Source organism: Quercus lobata, chromosome 10 (genome assembly GCF_001633185.2).
Source record: "Quercus lobata isolate SW786 chromosome 10, ValleyOak3.0 Primary Assembly, whole genome shotgun sequence".
NCBI classification, from domain to species: Eukaryota; Viridiplantae; Streptophyta; class Magnoliopsida; order Fagales; family Fagaceae; genus Quercus; species Quercus lobata.
Genome location: NC_044913.1, coordinates 213,331 through 232,827, shown reverse-complemented (window position 1 = coordinate 232,827; position 19,497 = coordinate 213,331). Strand labels below are relative to the sequence as shown.

The following is a 19,497-nucleotide window of genomic DNA, read 5'->3' as shown; positions in this document are numbered from 1 at the left end:
CTTTTTCCTAAACTTGGATGTTAAGAAATTTGGACCAAAGTAAATAATACTACGGTGACATGGAATGATGGCGTAAGCTGTGGCCTCATCATTTCCATCCAAAACGAGAGTAGTTTCTTTTGTTGGCTCCAAAGGGCTCTGTCCACACACTCTGTATATTTTATTTTTAAGTCTTTCAAATCCGTCGAACTCCTCCGTGGTTCTCTGTAATCTGAAATACTTTGGAATTGGCTGGTTCCTTTTCTTTTATTGGGTACGCTCTTTCCCCTCTCTTTCTTTCACTATTGTTTATTATTATCAAAGAAACATGGTACGCCAATCCAACTCTATTCAATAAATCACCTTATTGGTTAACCGGGGATCGATGGATCATTTTAAACTTCGTGCCTGTCTGTTTGGTATTTAGAGTCAAAATAGTTACACCCGAGGGATGTTTTCATGCTCCTTCCTCGTACAGAGTATATCAAATGTTCGCTCGCTTTTCTCTGTGAATGATTACCAAAGTTTTTTTTTTTTTTGGTATTCAAAATAACCCACATGTAATTTGGGCGTCAACATCAAGATTCATTTAATTTGCTAATTGCCCATTTATATTTTTATCAATTTTAGTTGTTTCTCTATAGCCTTGTGCCGTTGTGCGGTCAACAATTGTGTAGGATAGGAAAGTGTGTTGGAAATAAGAGAATTTACTTGATTTGAGGTAGTCATCCTCCAAAAGAAGAAGAAGAAAGGGTGATTAGGAAGAGAGCTTAGAAAGGGAATTGAGGATTTTGCATCAACAAAAGCTAAGATTGTCTCTTTAACCAACTAATTAATTGTACAACAACTAGTGACTAACTAACAAACTATTCTTGGAGTTGTCTTGCTCTTTGTTCCTGATTTTATCCATGTATACACATGCTTTGGTATTTTCACTGATGTCCTTCTTAGTTGGGTTGAGCTAGACTTGTTGCACTCGCTTTGGGTTCATTACACAAGTCTAACATATTATACACAATTTCGGCCCGTACCTTTTTTTATGATTTCCTTCTTTTTGTTAGTTTCCCCTAACATGGCTATTAACGGACTGTAAGGACACAATTTCAAATGATAATTTTAATCTTGACTGATATTGCCAATTCTGAGACAAACAAGTTGTTTAAGTCCTTCATGCTCTCTTTTGCGTATTGCTTACCTTACCTAATATTGTTTAATCTTATTTATTTACTTTGTATGTGGGTTTCACTTGTTATTTTAGAGATGATTGTTGAGATTATTATCTGAGAATGTTCGGTTTTATTTTATGACAGAGTTTGTTTTGGGCAGAAAAAAATGCTTAACTGTTTTCGAGTTCCATTAACAATACTATTACTGGCATTAAGCATAACTTGCTCACATGCTTTCCAGAAATATAGACATCCTGAGATAAAATCTGCAGTTTTCCTATCCCCCAAGTTTGTGCTGGATCAAGGATCAGTGGTGAACGAATATTACTCCAATATTGACTTCCCAAGAGGTCATATTGCTATCAAGGGTTTCAATGCTGAAGTAGTTGATGAAGCAGGGCATCCTGTCCCTCTTCACGAAACTTATCTCCACCACTGGGTCATTGCAAGATATTATCAATGTCTAAATGCAACAAATCCTGAGCACGATGACCGCCAAAAAAATAAGAAACCTGATCATATTTTCGTAAGGAACAGTGGTATATGCCAGAATAATTCTCTTGGCCAGTATTATGGCCTTGGATCTGAAACCCGAGGAACAAACTCAGATGTTCCAGATCCTTATGGAATAGAGGTTGGTAATCCTGCTGATATTCCTGCTGGGTATGAGGAGGGGTGGCTTCTTAATGTCCATGCAATTGATACTCGGGGAGTGGAAGATAAGTTGGGATGCACTGAATGCAGGTGTGATCTATATAATGTTTCAAAGGATGAATATGGCCGACCCTTGAGACCAGACTATATAGGAGGCTTAGGATGTTGTTATGACCACACACAATGCAGATTGAGAGATGACTCTGAGAGTGCTAAGAGAAACCTTTACCTGAGATATACGGTGAAGTGGATTGATTGGGATGAATTTATTGTGCCTGTCAAGATTTATATATTTGATGTCACTGATACTTGGAAACGATTGGACAATTCAACAGGGCAAAATTCAGAACATGAATGCCATGTAAGTGAACTCCTCTACAATTATATTATACTCTCCTAATATTGTGATATAAACAGTATTTGTAATTACTGATCTCCCTCTCTCAAACACACACACACACTTCTGAACAAGAGATATAAAAGTATAAATTTGATTAAAATTGGCTATATTACACTTTAGATTCGTAAAATATATGTTCATTGCAACTTATTTCCAGAGTTTAGAAAATTACAAACTATTTTTTATTTTTTTATTTTAATAATGTAAGTTAATGGAATAGGTGTCTATATCCAGTGAACCTGAGCTTTCCTCCTCTCTTTTATGAGTAAAATTTTCTTATAGCTGCATCTTAGTGAGCTTTCTGTTTTTTAATATCTCACCCTTAATGATTTGCTTGCTTCATTTAAGTTGTGACAATCTAATAAATCTTGAAGTGAAATAAGTTTCAAAAAACATGTAACAATCTAGTAAATCTTGAAGTGTAAGTTTCAAAAACCAAGAACTGGTACAAAATTGAAATTTCATTCAACCGATCGGTACTCTGTTGCATTCTTAGTATTTTTGTTAATTCAATACTCTTTCTTAATGACAATAGAATTTCTTTGGGACAGGTTGAGTATAACATTGAGCCTTGTAGTACATCTGGTATGACCGATATTAGGTGCACTGACTCCAAAAGGACAAGCCTCCTTATGCCAATCGGTGGTTATATCATCTACGGTGTGGCCCATCAACATTCGGGGGGTATCGGTTCAACTCTTTATGGAGAGGTGATTCAACACTTACCTTATCTGTTTGTAGTGATATGAGTGACACATTTCTGATTTTCTTTGTTACGTGATATATCAGTTGATCTCTTGTGGAATATCATAATACTTACCCGATTTGATGATCTTCTATGGAGATGTATCAGGAATTGTCACTATCACAAGCAAAAGTAGTTCACACGCATTCATATTTTTTCCATACTTTGTCTCCATATATTTAGGACCAACTAGATAGTTGGATGTGTAGCTAGAATCTTTTTAATTTAGTTACACTGAATAAACTATTGTGAAGATATTTTATAATTCACGACAAGTTTGTGCCACTATAGTACACTTACAGTGTATTTGGTTGGTTTTTTTTTTTCTAATAAAATTTCTTTCGTTACTTATCAAAAAAAAAAAAAATCACAACAAAATCTCATGTTGTATTAGGCTATGAACTTCATCGTGATCTGCATGTGCTCTATATACTTTTTTTTTTTTGGGTTTCAAAATTTTATTGTTCCTATAGCTCTGGATTAGTTATTTGATTCTATCTTTCCTTTCAATCATCTAGTACCACACATCTGTGAAAATTTTTGTCATATTTTGAGGAGTTTAATCATGTAACACCTTCTTTTGCTCATGCTTTTTTGTGGAGTTTCTTCTTTTGCTCATGCTTTTGTGTGGAGTTTCAGGATGGAAGGGTTTTATGTTCTTCAATACCAACTTATGGACAAGGGAAGGAAGCAGGAAATGAGGCTGGTTATATTGTAGGAATGTCCACTTGTTATCCTCAACCAGGCTCTGTGAAGATAAATGTTGGGGAGACTCTGATTCTGGAATCTAATTACAGTAGCGCCCAAAGGCACACAGGAGTCATGGGGCTCTTCTACATTTTGGTTGCAGACCAATTGCCAAAGCCTAGGCTTTCCCTACGAGTTCCAATTGCAAAGCAAGTTAATAAGGTATAAGCATTTGCATTGATGTAGAATGCAAATGATAATAAATAACGCTGCTGTCTGATTGACAAGGATCAATGGATGCGTTGATCAATTATATTTCACCTATAGTGAAGTTTTCTTCAAAAATGGTTAGCAATATTATGTCAATAGAAATAAGGCTGCTGGATTCTTATGAATTGAGATCAGGCCTCTAAAGTTTATTGGTTCTTTCAGGGTTGTGAGTAGCAATAGCTGTTGCTGCTAGTGCTTGCCAACTTTAGAATGATACAAAATATGGTTACCAGTCACTTGTGATGTTATTCCATGAATACTTTATGTGCCTAGTCCCCACTAAGAGAGAGGGAGAGTACTACTTGTATAATATATGTAGAATCTACCACCTTTTAGATATATAAAAATAAATTTTACAATAAGTATTGTAACTTTTTGAAGCAGTGGTTTCAAGTTCTTGTTATGGGTTTTTCTTCTTCTTGTTCTTCTTACGTGATTGCTTTTCTCTCTCTATTGGATTTGCTTTCTATGATATAACTGCTGATGTCATGAAGGTCTTTTTTATTTTATTTTCAAGGTATATGCATAGTGGAGATCTGGAAAGCAGTCATTGTGAGATGGATAAGAGCGTCCTCATCATAAATGGCTCTTCGTCATTCATGATCAACCCCATTCTCTCTTATCTCTGGCCATTCTCAAATTATATTTATATTTGTTGGACTAGTCACCACTTGTGGTCTGTTTTGGTTTGAGAGGAAGGAAAGAGCAATAAAGTAAAGTTGGCCAGAAATTAGCCTAATTTTCAGCCAACTTGGCTAATTTTTGGTCAATTTTACTCTGCTTCCCTTTGCTCCCTCTCATTCCTCCCTCAATCCAAACAAACACTTACAGATATGCGAGCCTTTGAATGGCATGTCGAAAAACGTGATCAATTTGTTATCCATTGACATTAATGTCTTTATCTTTGGGACCATGTAGGGATTTGATTCATGTATTAGGAGTTTAAGGGCTGGTAGTATCAAGTGCATTTTTCTCTAGAAATCTAAACTCCTCAAGTTTTTGGGACATTTGAAGAAACTTATTTGTTTGTCTAAAATTGAGATGCCATGGCAATCATCAATGTTAGGATACACTTGTGAGTGAAGTCATACATTTAATAAAAATGACAATAGTAAATGGTTTATATAATATAGTTAGGCCACAAGTCATTGGCTTAAGTGGTGTTTTAAGTGGTGTTTGTATATGTTTTTACATCTTTGGACATACCAACCTTGACCTCACAATTTCATTTATATCCCTCTAAATTCTAAAATGCCACACTCTTACCAAATCCCAAGCTAGACTTGACTTCAGTCACTAAAATTCACCATTCCTTTTTTTCTCTAACAACTGAAATTATTATTGCACTCACCGTACACACATTATTATTTGAATTAAAATGTTTCAATTTTAGTTCAAAAGGTTTTGAACTGAAATCTTGTGTTTTGAATTAAAATTGTGACTTTAAGACATATTTACCATTGCACTCACCATACACATTATTATTTGAATTAAAATGTCACAATTTCAATTCAAAAAGTTTTGAACTGAAATCTTGTGTTTTGAATTAAAATCGTGACTTTAGGACATATTTTCAATTCAAAAGCCTAATTATGTGTGCTTTGTGTGCAATGTGGTAGTGTGTAATAGACATTGCCCCATACAAAAATCAACCTTCATTAAACATGAAATCAACTCAATCTTTTAAGGCTTAGGTTAGCAATACAATATCAAAGTTACCTTATTTCTCAATTTCAAAAAGGAACAAATACATGTAGTTGGACCAAAAACTATTTTATTAAAAATTGTTTTGCAACTCATAATTAAAAATTTTATATGTTTTAAAATGTGCATTAGGCATACCTGTTAACAATCCCAAATTATGTATTACAATTGAAAGTAATTATACAATAGTTTGAGAGTATAATAATGTTATATTTCCATATTTTACATAATAGTGGATCTCATTAATTAAATTTGTAGTGAGACTCACTATTTAAGTAAGAGAAAAAAGTAAAACATTATTGTATTTATAATTTTAGGGATTGCACCACCTAATTGCGCAATGTTGATGTATGCAGTTGTGGGTGGTTATATGCTAATGTGTGCAACTATGGATGGTAAGTCAATGAATAGTGAAATTGGGTGTGACCATAGCGCGGACCTTGCCCACCCCACTCCACAAGAACTTATTCTTGTGAAATGGCTATCATGCCAAGGGTATACTAGTATTCTAAAACAAGTAACTGTAGCAAATTAGCATACTTAATTATTAGGGATGGCAATGAGGTGGGGTGGGGCTGAAAGATGGGGTCTTTGCCCTCGCCTCGCATGGTTTTGTTTTGCCCCATCCTTGCCCCACCCCGCATAACGGAAACAGTTTTCTTGCCCTATCCTCGCCTGTTAAGATCCTACGAAGTCCCGTCTCACTCCTTTAAACTCTACTTCTTATTAATTTGCTCCACAACTATTACAATTTTTAAGAAATAAAATTATCTGTTTCATTAATAAAAATATATTTGAAATTACAAATAAATTTATCTCATCAAATTAAACTAATTTTTAGCAAAAATTGAATAATATTATCTAAGTATTTAATAAAACAATATCACAACAAAACAAAAATCTTATAGTATGACACATAACAAAATAATCCAAACTTTTTTTTTTTTTAATAACATCTTTATCTATTTCTAGAAACTAATATGGAAGTTATATATATATATAGACACCTGCCAAACTCTCATGGTTTAAGACCATGTGAGGAATTGGCTATAACTTTAAATTGTTTAAGTGGAATTTTAAAAAATGCCATTGCACTCACTCAGCTACTTAGATTGCTTCGTCCCGAGTGCTTTGTTCCAATTTGTTCATGATAGAAAGAACTACAAATAACATGCTATTATGCTAAGAAAGAACTTCAAATAACATGAGATTATTATGCTGAGAAAGAAGTCAAGAATTACAATTAACAGCGGCACTGGCAGTCTGGCACACAAGGACACAAACACAAACCTACACACATGTATCTCATAAAAATAGAAAACATGCTGTTATGTTCATGATCAAATCTATTATGAGAAAAACGTTAAATGGATTCAATAATTTAATATTGTATAAATCTTCTTCTAAGAGCATCCACAACAGGTGTGGTAAATGTGCCAAATGCCAAATATTTGGCACATTTGCCACATCAAACACTAAAAACGCCCCTTTATCAGATGTGTTAAATGTGCTAAAGTTTTACAACATGCTACAGTACCATCACAATTTTAGCACAGTACGGACATATGTTGCATAATATATATTATTATTTTATTCTCGTTTTCTCTCTCCTCATCACAGATATCACTCTCTCTGTGTCTTCTCATCTCTGTCTTCTCTATTCATCTTCCACAACATGCTGATCACTAATGGCCGCCACTCAACGCCGTCGATCTCACCAAAGACCACCACTCGACGCCGCCGTTCATCTGGCTTCTCTATTCCGCTTCGGGTTCTTTTTTTTTTTTTCCTTTTTTCTTTTTCCCGTTCACTTTTTTTGGTTGTGGTTTGATGGGTGGGTTCGGATAGGCAGATTGGTGGTGGGTGGGTTCGGGTTGTGGGTTATGGCGGTGGGTGGGTTGAGATGGGCAGATCGATGGTGGGTGGGTTCGGGTTATGGGTTATGGCGGTGGGCGAATCGGTGGTATTGGGTGGGTCGACTGGTGGGCGAATCGGTGGTGGTGCCAGTCTCTGTTCTGATTTGTTTTTGTCTTTGTTTTTCTATTTTGGTGGTGGATTCGGCGGCGGTTGATTTTGGTGGTTGTGTTTTTTTTTTTTTTTTTTTTTTCCTGGTGATTGTGGCCGCAACAATTTTTCTGGTTGTTGTTGCAGTGATGGTTGATGATGATGATGATTTCTGATCTGTTTTTGTCTTTGTTTTTCTGTTTTGGTGGTGGATTTGGCGGCGGTTGTGGGTTGATTTTGGTGGTTGTGTTTTTTTTTTTTTTCCTGGTGATTGTGGCGGCAACAATTTTTCTGGTTGTTGTTGTTGTTGTTGCTTTGATGATGATGTGAGTTTTTGGGCATTTACCTGGTGATTGTGGCGGCAACAATTTTTCTGGTTGTTGTTGTTGTTGTTGTTGCGGTGGTGGTTGATGATGATGATGATGATGATGAGGATGAGGGGAGGAATTTAATATATTATTTTAATGTGGTGTAAATATTATTTTAATGTATAAAATTGAAGAATAAAACATCTGATAAATGAGATGTTGTAAAATGATGTGGTAAAATAATAAAGTAGACTTTTGATGTTTCAAAATGACATTTTTTTTATAACGTCTGTTGTGGATGCTCTAAATAAAGACAAGAAAACGTTAAAGTAGTACTTTATTTTCAACTTTGTTAGAGAGAAAAAAGAGGCAGAGAGCCATGTTGAGTATAATAAAATAAGTTGATAATATGTTTGTTTAAATAGTAGGGTTTTAATGTATGAAAAAATTTACAATTTAACCCTTATTAACGCGGGATGAAATAGGGTGGGGATGTGGAGGAGCGGAGTGAGTCTAAAAAGTCTAAACCCATCCCTGCCCCCTCCCATAGTGTTGGTCTAAAATCTCGTCCTATCTCCACCCCACCACCTTTGCAGAGCGGGAAAAACTTGCCTAGGACGAAGCAGAGAGGAGCAGATGAAACTGGCGAGGCAAAATTGCCTAATTAATAACCAATAAAAAAAATCAGGAAAGGAAAGAAAAGAAAAAGGCCAAAAAATCAGAAAGGAAAAGACTAAAAGGGCAGGCAGCAGAGGAATGAGGAATATTCAAATCCAATATGAAGTAAAGTAATGATGCTGAAAAATATTCAGAGAGATTGGAGGTATCCCTAAACTAAAAGTGTAAAAAAGGCCACACACACGACCCCTCAACCCAAACCAAATCGTCCCTTATCCTTCCCAAGGCCAAGCCGGCAAAAGAGCTGGGCCACCGAAATTGCCGCATTGATTTGATTTGTGTATATGTGAGTTTTGTCTGAACTGCATTCTCTTCTCTATGACCGTGTGTCGTCATATTCATTAAAAAAAGAAAAGAAAACCAAGTTACTTACCTCGTTTTTTCCTTTCTTAGAAATTAGTTGTATTCTCATTTCGAGTCTGGTATATTGACTTTGTATTTGTTAGTCTTCCTCAATAGATCACAATCACAATTACAATTACAATCACAGTCACAATCAGTTTCAAATTCAGAATCAAATGGCCTTTCCATTACAATAGAAAGGCCGTTTCAATTTGACTACTACTAGTGGTAGTAGTATTAGTCATAATTTAAAGTCTGATAAGAATTATCGGAGTGGTTTTTGGGAAAACGAACATCGACTCAGATCAGATGGACGCAGCAAAGCCCACAAGAACTGACACTCAAAACCAAAATCAAAACCAACGGCGTCCTAATCTGAATCCCAACCCCAACCCCAACAGCAAGAACAAGAAGAAGAAAGGTGGACCCATTTCCATGGATCACGTGCTTCTGGCATTGCAGGAGACCAAGGACGAGAGGGATCTCAGAATCCGAGCTCTGTTCGATTTCTTCGATGCTGCCAACCTGGGATACTTGGACTATCCCCAGATCGAGGCTGGACTCTCGGCTCTCCAAATACCCTCACACTACAAGTACGCCAAGGATCTCTTCAAGGTTTGTGACGCCAACAGAGACGGCAGGGTTGATTACCATGAATTCCGTCGCTACATGGACGATAAGGAGCTCGAGCTCTATCGCATCTTTCAGGCCATTGATGTCAAACACAGTGGCTGCATTCTTCCCGAAGAGCTCTTGGATGCGCTTCTTAAGGCTGGTACTCTTACTCTTACCCTTTTTTATTATTATTATTATTATTTTCCTTTGAGATCAATTACAACAACTTGTCAATATGCATGCTCAAGTCTTCGATTAGGAATGAGGAAGATTTGTAATAATGTACACAAGCCCCCCAAGGTACCATGTACAACCAACACATATAATAAGGTAAGTGTGATGACAATTAAATGCTGACCAAAAGATATTATACTAACTTGGATTTCATAGGATACAAGTAAAAGTAGGTAAAAAATGGTTGGACTGGTGGACGAGATCACCTTAAATAGGATTGGCTGGCAAATTGAAATTATGTAATTAGGAAAGGATGATGCTATTGCTAGGATTACTATGGATTTTTTACTACATAAGCTTGAGTTGAATTGATGGGACAAAGTGAATATGTGGCTTTAGCGGTACCCTGTTCCCCATGGTGGTTTTCTTGTAATTTTATACTTGTACCATCCCAAACTTTGCATTCGCTTGGTACATTGGAAGCTATTGTTTCATCATGTGTTATTTGAACTCTCTTTATAAACTTTATGTGTGCCTTAACTAATTGGTGTTGAAATTTTTGTAGTGATGCAATTGATATGATTTCTTGTTTGATTCTTTTTCCTGGTTACTATGGCTGCTTTTCCTCAAGCCTGTAATTTGGAGTATATCATTTGTTTTTATCTTATAAGCCCCGGCAGTTTCTGTTTTCCAGGAATTGAGATTGATGATGAAGAACTTGCACGTTTTGTGGAGCACGTTGATAAGGACAATAATGGAATTATCACTTTTGAAGAGTGGAGAGATTTTCTTCTACTCTATCCACATGAAGCTACTATTGAAAATATATATCAGCATTGGGAAAGGGTATGCCTTGTAGACATAGGAGAACAGGCTGTCATTCCTGAGGGCATCAGTAAGCATGTTCATCGAGGCAAATATTTTATTGCAGGAGGAATAGCAGGGGCCACTTCTCGTACTGCAACTGCTCCTCTTGATCGCCTGAAGGTGGTTTTACAAGTTCAGACAACACGTGCTTCTATTGTCCCAGCTATAATGAAGATATGGAAGGAGGGAGGTTTCTTGGGGTTTTTCCGAGGTAATGGCTTGAATGTTGTGAAGGTTACACCAGAAAGTGCCATCAAGTTTTATGCTTATGAAAGTTTAAAGAATGTCATTGGAGATGGTAGAGGGAAAGACAAAGGTGATATTGGTGCTTCTGGAAGACTTTTGGCTGGTGGTATGGCAGGTGCGGTTGCACAATCTGCTATCTATCCATTGGACCTTGTGAAAACTCGCTTACAAACTTGTGAATGTGAAGGTGGGAAGGTTCCTAAGCTTGGGAAACTGACAAAAGATATATGGGTTCAGGAGGGACCTCGAGCCTTTTACAAAGGTCTTGTACCATCACTTTTGGGGATAATCCCTTATGCTGGCATTGAACTTGCTGCCTATGAGACCTTGAAAGATATGTCAAAGACATATATTCTTCAAGATACAGGTATGGGCCCTCTATGTTAATTTTCTGGTTTCAAGTTTGTCATTTTCTTCTCTTAAGCATTGTAATCTTTTTACCTCTGCATATAGATAAACCGAGAAAAATTCTTTCTAAAAACTTTGAACTGTCCTACAGAACCTGGCCCTCTTGTGCAACTAGGTTGTGGGACAATTTCAGGAGCACTTGGAGCAACATGTGTTTACCCCTTGCAGGTTATTCGAACAAGGTACAATATTTATGTGTGGAATTCATTCTTCTTTCTTGGGTTCAAATAATTTTTATTTATCATTATCTTTTCTACTTTTCCTTTGGCTCATCTGAACAAGTGATGCTTTATTTTAATGTGCACTCCTTATTGAGGTTAGTATAATATTGCCTTTCAGAATGCAAGCTCAACGTTCTAATGCTGCTGCTGCTTATAAGGGAATGTCTGATGTATTTTGGAGAACCCTTCAACATGAAGGTTATAGAGGTTTCTACAAAGGACTCTTTCCGAATCTCCTCAAAGTTGTGCCAGCAGCAAGCATTACCTATTTGGTTTATGAAACAATGAAGAATAGACTAGATCTTGATTAGGTAGTGCTGCAGTTTTGCCCAAATGGTAACTAAGCTTATTCCAGAGTAGGAAATGGTGGTGCTGTTGATGATGAAGATAAAAAAGAATAGGATAATTAATCAGGTAGGTCATATGATCATTTGAGCTATATTATATATTGTAATCCCTGTCAGTGTACAGGGCACATAATTTTGTATTCAGATAGTTTTTTCCCATGCTTATCTGAATTAACTGTTGAGGAACATTTTGAAGTCTGACTGCAAGGTGAAAGATATATCCTACTCGTTCTTTTTCTATGCTTCTGCGGCTGTTTTCAGAAAGGTTTTTTTTTTTTTTTTTTCGTTTCCCATGCTTATCTAAACCAATTTTTGAGGAGCATTTTGATGTCTGGCTGCAAGGTGATCAATATCTTACTTCTCATTCCTTTTCTATGCTTCTACAACTGTAACTTCATGAAATTTCCTCTTTTTATTATTATTATTATTATTTAGTTTTGCTAAGTAATTTAAGGAATAAGAGTAGATGAAGACCATATAGGTGTAAGCCATAAGCTCCCTGTCAAAAGAGTATTTTGACTACAAAGGTAGCTTGGACATTTATAAAGCTATCACCCAATTTCCACCTTATGAATATAGGAGGACACCTATGGATGGATCCAATATAGATCCCCCCCTTCTAAATACGTTGAGGAAGGAAATGAGTAGATAACGGCTTTATAAGTGCCTAATCTATCCTAATCCCTAGGAGTCAAAATGATTCTTTTGAGTTGGCATGGGAGTTTTATGTTTGCATATCTATCCAAAAAAAAAAAAAAAAATGTTTGCATGTATTTATAGTTAGGCATAAGAATCAAATTTTTTTTGTTTTCCTAAAAAATTTTATTGGTAGACTTGCAGGTTGGCAACATATCTTTTATTCACTAAATTGCTTATTGGTTACTTACATTTAAAATGATTGAGAGTGATAAGTAGACATTGACCTTTCACTTTGAGTGAAACATATATTGCATTTATTGGGAGGATAGATCCATCTGTTTGAGCACAAATAGTTGGCAAGTAAGAAGTTTTAAATGTGTGCTCTGTATATCTAACATATGTGATGGTGTGATTGTTGAATGATTGGCTCCCTTAATTCGCTGAAAATTCCTATAAAATACACTCAAATTGTTCTTGAATTTTTAGTCGAGTGAAGTATTTCTGTTTTGAGTACATGATTTTAATGCTTGCATATGTATCTATGTCGGTTGCGTAGACAAAATTGCAACTGAACTTCCTTCTGAGGAACTGTCTACGGCTGGTGTATGTAGGTCTAATAACACATATACACGCTTGCACCTATGGATACAAACACATATTTATTGATAATTATAAATACAAACAGGCGTTGAGATGCACCAGCAACTGCATGGGCTAAATTTTTTTTTTTTTAAAACCCTTATTTACTATAAATGATTTTTCTAATTCTGCCTACTTTATGTGAAACAAGGTTTCTTGTGGGGGTTTGAAGTTTGAAATACGAGGTAGCAGAAAGAAACTGCATATGATAGCATTAACAAAACTATATATGGTGTACATTAAAGACGGCCTGGCATAGGTAACTACTGGTAGAGATGCAATTTGGCCAGTGAAATAACAAACCTAGAAGAAAGGCTTTGCCTTCCCTTTGCCTCAATGACTTGCCCTTTCCCCCCTCACACCCAACTAGAGGTTGAAGAGGGTACCATTATCATCATGATCACTATCTTCTTTTTCTTCTTCTTCTTCTTCTTCTTCTTTGAACACATCCTGTGTGCCACAGAGCTCAAGAGTTCAGAAAGAGGGTGAGAAAGAGATGGTTATTGTATCTGTTATTTCAAATATATATATAGGCCTCCCTGCCAAGAGTCTTCAGTGACAGCATTTTGATTTTCAAACTTAAAATAACAAAAAGGAAAAGAAAGAAAACAGATCAGAGGAGAAGATCACACTTCAAATGTTCCCCCTTAAGCATTATTCTCTTATTAGGTAAGTGTTTAGTGTTTTATCTTCCATTAAGAATATCATTATTCCCTTTCTTTACACAAATTAGAACAGTACTCTATTTAAAAGAGGGAGAGATATAGCCTAGTCACTCCATATACATTAAAAAAAAATCATAAAAATCTCAAAGAGGGAAAAGAACAGGTGGTGGTTCCTCCAACATAAATGACTGAAAATAATAAAATATTGGAAAGTTGGTTAAAGCAGTTATGGAAATAAAAAATGGAATTGCACTCAACTTTTTTATTAGGACAGGACAAGGTACAATCATTTTGCACCGTCCAAGGGCACTAATCCAATTATTTATTAGTGGCAAAAAAAATGGAATTGCCCTATTTAAAATGCTTAAGAGAATCTATGAGGTCACGGGCACTCCACTAATCCAATTATTAGTGGGAGTGCTAGTAGATGAGGTACGTCCACAATCTACTTTTCCTTTGAAAGTTTTGACCATTCCTTAGTCGTTAGTTATACAATGTTTAGTCGATAAAAAATAATTGGGGTGATTGATTATACAATTTTTGAGATATATGTAAGCCTTGTTATGCAAGAAATAAGAAAATGTAGACACGCTATATGGCCGTCTAATTATAAGTTCTTCCACTTCCGGCACCTTGAGAAAAAATAATAATAATAATAATAATAATAATAATCATAAGAAGAAAGAAGAAAGCAATGCAATTATGCAAAAGCATGAAACAGCTCCACCAAATTCACGCCCACACCATCGCCACCGGCCACTTCTTTCTCCATCCAACTAGCCCCATTTTAAGTAACATCCTCCACACCTTCACCATTGTTCTCAACCCCAAGTCCAACAACAACTCTATAAGCTTATTGAGTTATGCACTCTCAATCTTTAATTCCATTCCAAACCCATCAACCTTCTGCTACAACAACATCATTAGAGCTCACACCCTCCTCTCTTCCCCTCTCTCAGCTCTTCTCCTCTTTGCTCGCATGCGTCGCTTCTCTATACCTCCTGACTTTCACACCTTCCCATTTACTCTCAAGGCTTGCGTTCAACTTCATGCCTTTCCCACTGCCAAAACCCTTCACTCCCAAGCTTTCAAGTTTGGCTTCGCTGCCAATTTGTTTGTCCTGAATTCCCTCATTCACGTTTACTCAGTATCAGACCGCATTGATGATGCATACCGGGTGTTCAATGAGAGCTCTTACAGGGACGTTGTTTCTTACAATGCAATGATTGATGGCTTTGTCAAGGCTGGTGAAATTTCACAAGCACATCGGCTGTTTGACGAAATGCCTGTAAGAGATACCGTGTCATGGGGCACCATTATAACTGGGTGTGCCCAGATGAACCGATGCAAAGAGGCCATTGATCTCTTCAACCACATGCTGGCTTTAGATTTCAAGCCTGATAATATTGCATTGGTTTCTGCTCTTTCTGCTTGTGCTCAGTTGGGGGAATTGGAACATGGCAAGACCATTCATAGCTACATCAAACAAAATAGGATTCGGATAGATTCCTTCTTGTCCACTGGGTTGGTGGATTTGTATGCTAAGTGTGGCTGTATGGAAACTGCCGGGGAGATTTTTGAGTCTAGCCCGTATAAGAATTTGTTTACATGGAATGCCATGCTTGTTGGGCTTGCAATGCATGGGCACGGCCAGCTATTGTTGCACTACTTCTCTGGAATGATAGAAGCTGGAGTTAAACCGGACGGTGTGAGCTTCTTAGGAGTCTTGGTTGGGTGTAGCCATGCAGGTCTAGTCCATGAAGCCCAGAAGCTTTTTAATGAGATGGAATCTGTCTATGGGGTCCCTCGAGAACTCAAACACTATGGGTGCATGGCTGATTTGCTCGGACGCTCTGGTTTTATTGGGGAAGCAATGGAAATGATAAAGAGTATGCCAATGGCGGGTGATGTGTTTGTGTGGGGTGGGTTGCTGGGAGGATGTAGGATCTATGGAGATGTTGAGATTGCAAAGAAAGCAGCTGAGCATGTGATGGAATTGAAGCCTGAAGATGGCGGGGTATATTCAGTCATGGCTAACGTTTATGCCAATGCAGAGCTATGGGATGATGTGGTTCAGATTAGGAGGTCAATGAGTGCTAAGAGGGTCAAGAAGAACGCTGGTTGTAGCTTTATTAAGTTGAATGGAAATACCCATGAATTCATTGCAGGGGATAGCTTGCATCCTCAGAGTAATGTGATATATTCTGTCTTAGATGGAATTGGAAAACATCAGTTTGAAGTATGTTAGCAACATATTCCTGTTTATACTGGCTGAATCTTTATTTTAGCATGTCACATAGTGTGTGTGTACAACATTTATTGACAAGGAAGGCACCAGCGGATTCAATTTGATATGCTATCTTCTAGCCAAACCGACATCCGTTTGGTATGCTAGCCTCAAGCCAAACCAACATGGAAAATGCAATTACTGGACATTCAGCTGTGGGGCTTTTCCTTCCCTGGTATACAAATAGGCAATGGGTACTATTCTTTAGGTAGTCAGCTACTGTAACTTAAGTTTTCCAATTAAATTCAGTAATCCTATAGATATTCCTGCTGGGTATGAGGAGAGGTGGTTTCTTAATGTCCATGCAATTGATACTTGGGGAGTGGAAGATAAGTTGGGATGCACTGAATGCAGGTGTGATCTATTTAATGTGTCATGGGATGAATATGGCTGGCCCTTGAGGCTAGACTATATAATAGGAGGTTTATTATGTTGCTATGATCATACACAATGCAGAGTGAGAGAAGTCTCAGAGGTTGACAGAGAAACCTTTACCTGAGATATATGGTGAAGCGGATTGATTGGGATGAATTTATTGTGCCCATCAAGATTTATATATTTGATGTCACTGATACTTGGAAAAGGTTGGACAATTCAGCAGGACAAAATTCAGAACACAAATGCCACGTAAGTGAACTTCTCTACAATTATATTAAACTACAGTAATACATCAATATAAAAAGTATTCGTAATTAGTGATCTCTCTCTCTCTCTCTCTCTCACACACACACACTTACACACACACACACACACACTTTCGACCAAGAGATATGAAAATAGAAATTAGATAAAAATTGGCTAATTACATTTTTGGTTTGTGAAATATGTGTTCATTGCAACTTGGTTTCCAGAGTTTAGAAAGTTACACATTAATATTTTTATTTATTATTTTAATAATGTATGTTAATGGAATAGGTTTGTATGTCCTGTCTATTTGAGCTTTCCTCTTCTCTCTTTTATGAGTAAATTTTACTGATAGCTGCATCTTAGTGAGCCTTCTGTCTTTGAACATCTCACCCTTGATCCTGTTTAAAAGCTAATTTGCTTGCCTCAAGAAACTTCAGTTTTCAAGTAATGGGTTCATCTTTGTGATGGTCAGCCAGTCATTTGAGTAGTATTCAAGTAAATCTTGAAGTGAAATAAGTTTCAAAAAACAAGAAGTGTTATTGAAATTTCATTTGACGAATCCATATTCTGTTGCATTTGTAGTATTTTTTTGTTAATTCAATACTCTTTCTATTATACTCAATAGAATTTCTTTGGTACAGGTTGAGTATGAAGTTGAGTCTTGTAGTGCATCTGGTATGGCTGATAATGGGTGCACTGACATCAAAAGGACCAGCGTCACTATGCCAACTGGTGGCTATGTCATCTACAGTATGGCCCATCAACATTCGGGGGGTATTGGTTCCACTTTTTATGGAGAGGTGATTCAACACATACCTTTTCTGTTTGTAACAAGATGAGTGCAACATCTCCTATTTTCATTGTTATCCGGTATGCAAGTTATAATCTCTTGTGGAATATTATATGACTTACCTGATTTGATGATCTTCTATGGAGATGTATCAGGAATTGTGACTCACAAGAAAAAGTATTTCACACGCATTCATTTCCTCTCGGTACTTTATGTCTCCATATATTTAAAACAACAACTAGATAGTTCGATGTCAAGCAAGATTTTTTTTTTTTAATTTAGTTACACTGAATAACCTATTGTAAAGATATTTTATGGTTCCTGATAAAATCTCATGTTTTATTAGGCTATGAACTTAATCATGACCTGCATGTGCTCCATTTTTTTTTTTTTTTTTCTGATCAAAATTTTATGGTTCCTCTATCTCTGGTTTAGTTATCATTCTATTTTTCCTTTCAATTGTTTAGTTCCACACGTGTGGAAATTAGGTGGAACATTTTATGTCATTGTATTATGAGGTGTTTGATAATGTACCAGCTTCTTTTGCTTGTGCTTTTGTGTGGTGTTTCAGGATGGGCAGGTTTTATATTCTTCATTACCAACTTATGGACAAAGGAAGGAAGCATGCTCTGTCAAGATAAACGATATGAGACTCTGATTCTGGAATCTAATTACAGTAATGCCCAAAGGCACACAAGAGTCATGGGGCTCTTCTACATTTTGGTTGCAGACTAATTGCCAAAGCCCATGATTTCCCTATGCGTGCCAATTGCAAAGCTAGTTAATCAGGTATAAGCATTTGCATTGATGTAGAATACAAATGATAATTGATAAAGCAGCACTCTGACTGACAAGGATCGATGGATGCGTTAATCAATTATATATGAACTAGAGTGAAGTTTCTTCAACCATGCTTAGCAATATTATATCGATAAAAATAAGGCTGCTGGATGCTTAATAAATTGAGATCAGACCTCTGAAGTTTATTGTTTCTTTCAGGGTTGGGAGTAGTAGCAGCTGTTGCTGCCTGAGTTTGCCAACTTGTGAATGAGACAAAATATGATTACCAGTAACTTGTGATGTTATTCCATGAGAACTTTATATGCCTAACCCCCAACTAAGAGAAAGGGAGAATACTACCTGTGTAATGTATGTAGAATCCACCACCTTTTAGATATATAAACATAAATTTAAAAATAAGTAATGTAACCTTTGAAGCAGCGGTATCAAGTTCTTGTTAGTGGTTCTTTCGAGATTGCTTTTCTACCTCTGTATTGAATTTCTTTCTATGACGTACCGGCAGATGTCATGAAGGTCATTTTAATTTTATTTTCAAGGTATATGCATAGTGTAGATCTGAGAAGTAGTCACTGTGAGATGGTAAGAGCGTCCTCATCATAAATGGCTCTTCTTCATTCACAATCAACCCCATTTTCTCTCGTCTCTTGCCATTCTCAAATGGTATTTACATTTTTTCGGACTTGTCATCACTCAAGAGATATGTGTGCATTTGGATGGCATGTCCAAAAACGTGATCAAATTTTTTTGTCATCCTTTCACGTTAATGTCTTTATTTTTTGGGCCGTGTAAGTATCCGGGGGTAGGGATGGGATTCATGTATTAACACTGTCAATATCAGGTGTGCATGAATGAACACAACTATACTCTATAGAATGAAATGTTATGTTAGTTTAGTTGAAATGATGATTTTAGAGTATATATGTGAAAATATGAAGAAAGAGGATATGAAATGATTAAATTATCGGACAATAAAACTATAGGATTGATTTTAATTGAAAAATTAAAATAGTCTTCTTAAGTTTAAAAAAGAAAAGAAAAAAGAATTAAATATAAAAGAGATAAACATGGTGGGCAAGGCCCCCCGCCACTGGAGCCTTGATATGACGTGCTGCTTCAAGAGGCTTCTACGGTGATGGTGTACAATTTGATATCGTGACAAGTGTCTATTTGGCTTCTATATTATGCTACGTGGCTCTAGAACCCTCTTCTAATTTCAATTAAAAAAAAGAAAAAA

At 36.5% G+C, this 19,497-nt stretch overlaps 3 protein-coding genes across 4 annotated transcripts; all 3 read left to right on the top strand.

Moving 5' to 3' along the window:
- Positions 1–162: 162 nt before the first annotated feature.
- On the top strand, positions 163–4,918 carry LOC115964093. The gene is made up of 5 exons (XM_031083409.1): positions 163–253; positions 1,290–2,160; positions 2,751–2,909; positions 3,584–3,853; positions 4,419–4,918. The coding sequence occupies exons 2-5, from the start codon at positions 1,312–1,314 to the stop codon at positions 4,428–4,430; spliced, it is 1,290 nt and encodes a 429-aa protein (XP_030939269.1). The 5' UTR covers positions 163–253; positions 1,290–1,311; the 3' UTR covers positions 4,431–4,918.
- Positions 4,919–8,719: 3,801 nt separating this feature from the next.
- Positions 8,720–12,059, top strand: LOC115962551 (calcium-dependent mitochondrial ATP-magnesium/phosphate carrier protein 2-like). 2 transcript variants are annotated; one of them, XM_031081406.1, is made up of 4 exons: positions 8,720–9,712; positions 10,421–11,206; positions 11,339–11,429; positions 11,587–12,059. In XM_031081406.1, the coding sequence occupies exons 1-4, from the start codon at positions 9,247–9,249 to the stop codon at positions 11,777–11,779; spliced, it is 1,536 nt and encodes a 511-aa protein (XP_030937266.1). In that variant the 5' UTR covers positions 8,720–9,246; the 3' UTR covers positions 11,780–12,059. The 2 variants fall into 2 exon arrangements, with proteins under 2 accessions (XP_030937266.1, XP_030937267.1); XM_031081407.1 differs by lacking the exon at positions 8,720–9,712 and adding an exon at positions 9,725–9,882 and having other exon boundaries at positions 10,407–11,206.
- A 2,358-nt stretch (positions 12,060–14,417) lies between these two features.
- LOC115965873 (pentatricopeptide repeat-containing protein At5g61800) lies at positions 14,418–16,116 on the top strand. Its single transcript, XM_031085165.1, has one exon. The coding sequence runs from the start codon at positions 14,453–14,455 to the stop codon at positions 16,004–16,006; it is 1,554 nt and encodes a 517-aa protein (XP_030941025.1). The 5' UTR covers positions 14,418–14,452; the 3' UTR covers positions 16,007–16,116.
- Positions 16,117–19,497: the final 3,381 nt, after the last annotated feature.

What these genes read in the sequence shown, in the direction of transcription:
- LOC115964093 (XM_031083409.1), top strand. Translation starts at nt 1,312, where the DNA reads ATGCTTAACTGTTTTCGAGTTCCATTAACAATACTATTACTGGCATTA. An exon ending in ATTCAGAACATGAATGCCAT is followed by an intron (nt 2,161 to 2,750) that starts GTAAGTGAACTC and finishes TCTTTGGGACAG; the next exon opens with GTTGAGTATAACATTGAGCC. An exon ending in GTTCAACTCTTTATGGAGAG is followed by an intron (nt 2,910 to 3,583) that starts GTGATTCAACAC and finishes GTGGAGTTTCAG; the next exon opens with GATGGAAGGGTTTTATGTTC.
- LOC115962551 (XM_031081406.1), top strand. Translation starts at nt 9,247, where the DNA reads ATGGACGCAGCAAAGCCCACAAGAACTGACACTCAAAACCAAAATCAA. An exon ending in ATATATTCTTCAAGATACAG is followed by an intron (nt 11,207 to 11,338) that starts GTATGGGCCCTC and finishes ACTGTCCTACAG; the next exon opens with AACCTGGCCCTCTTGTGCAA. An exon ending in TTGCAGGTTATTCGAACAAG is followed by an intron (nt 11,430 to 11,586) that starts GTACAATATTTA and finishes ATTGCCTTTCAG; the next exon opens with AATGCAAGCTCAACGTTCTA.
- LOC115965873 (XM_031085165.1), top strand. Translation starts at nt 14,453, where the DNA reads ATGCAATTATGCAAAAGCATGAAACAGCTCCACCAAATTCACGCCCAC.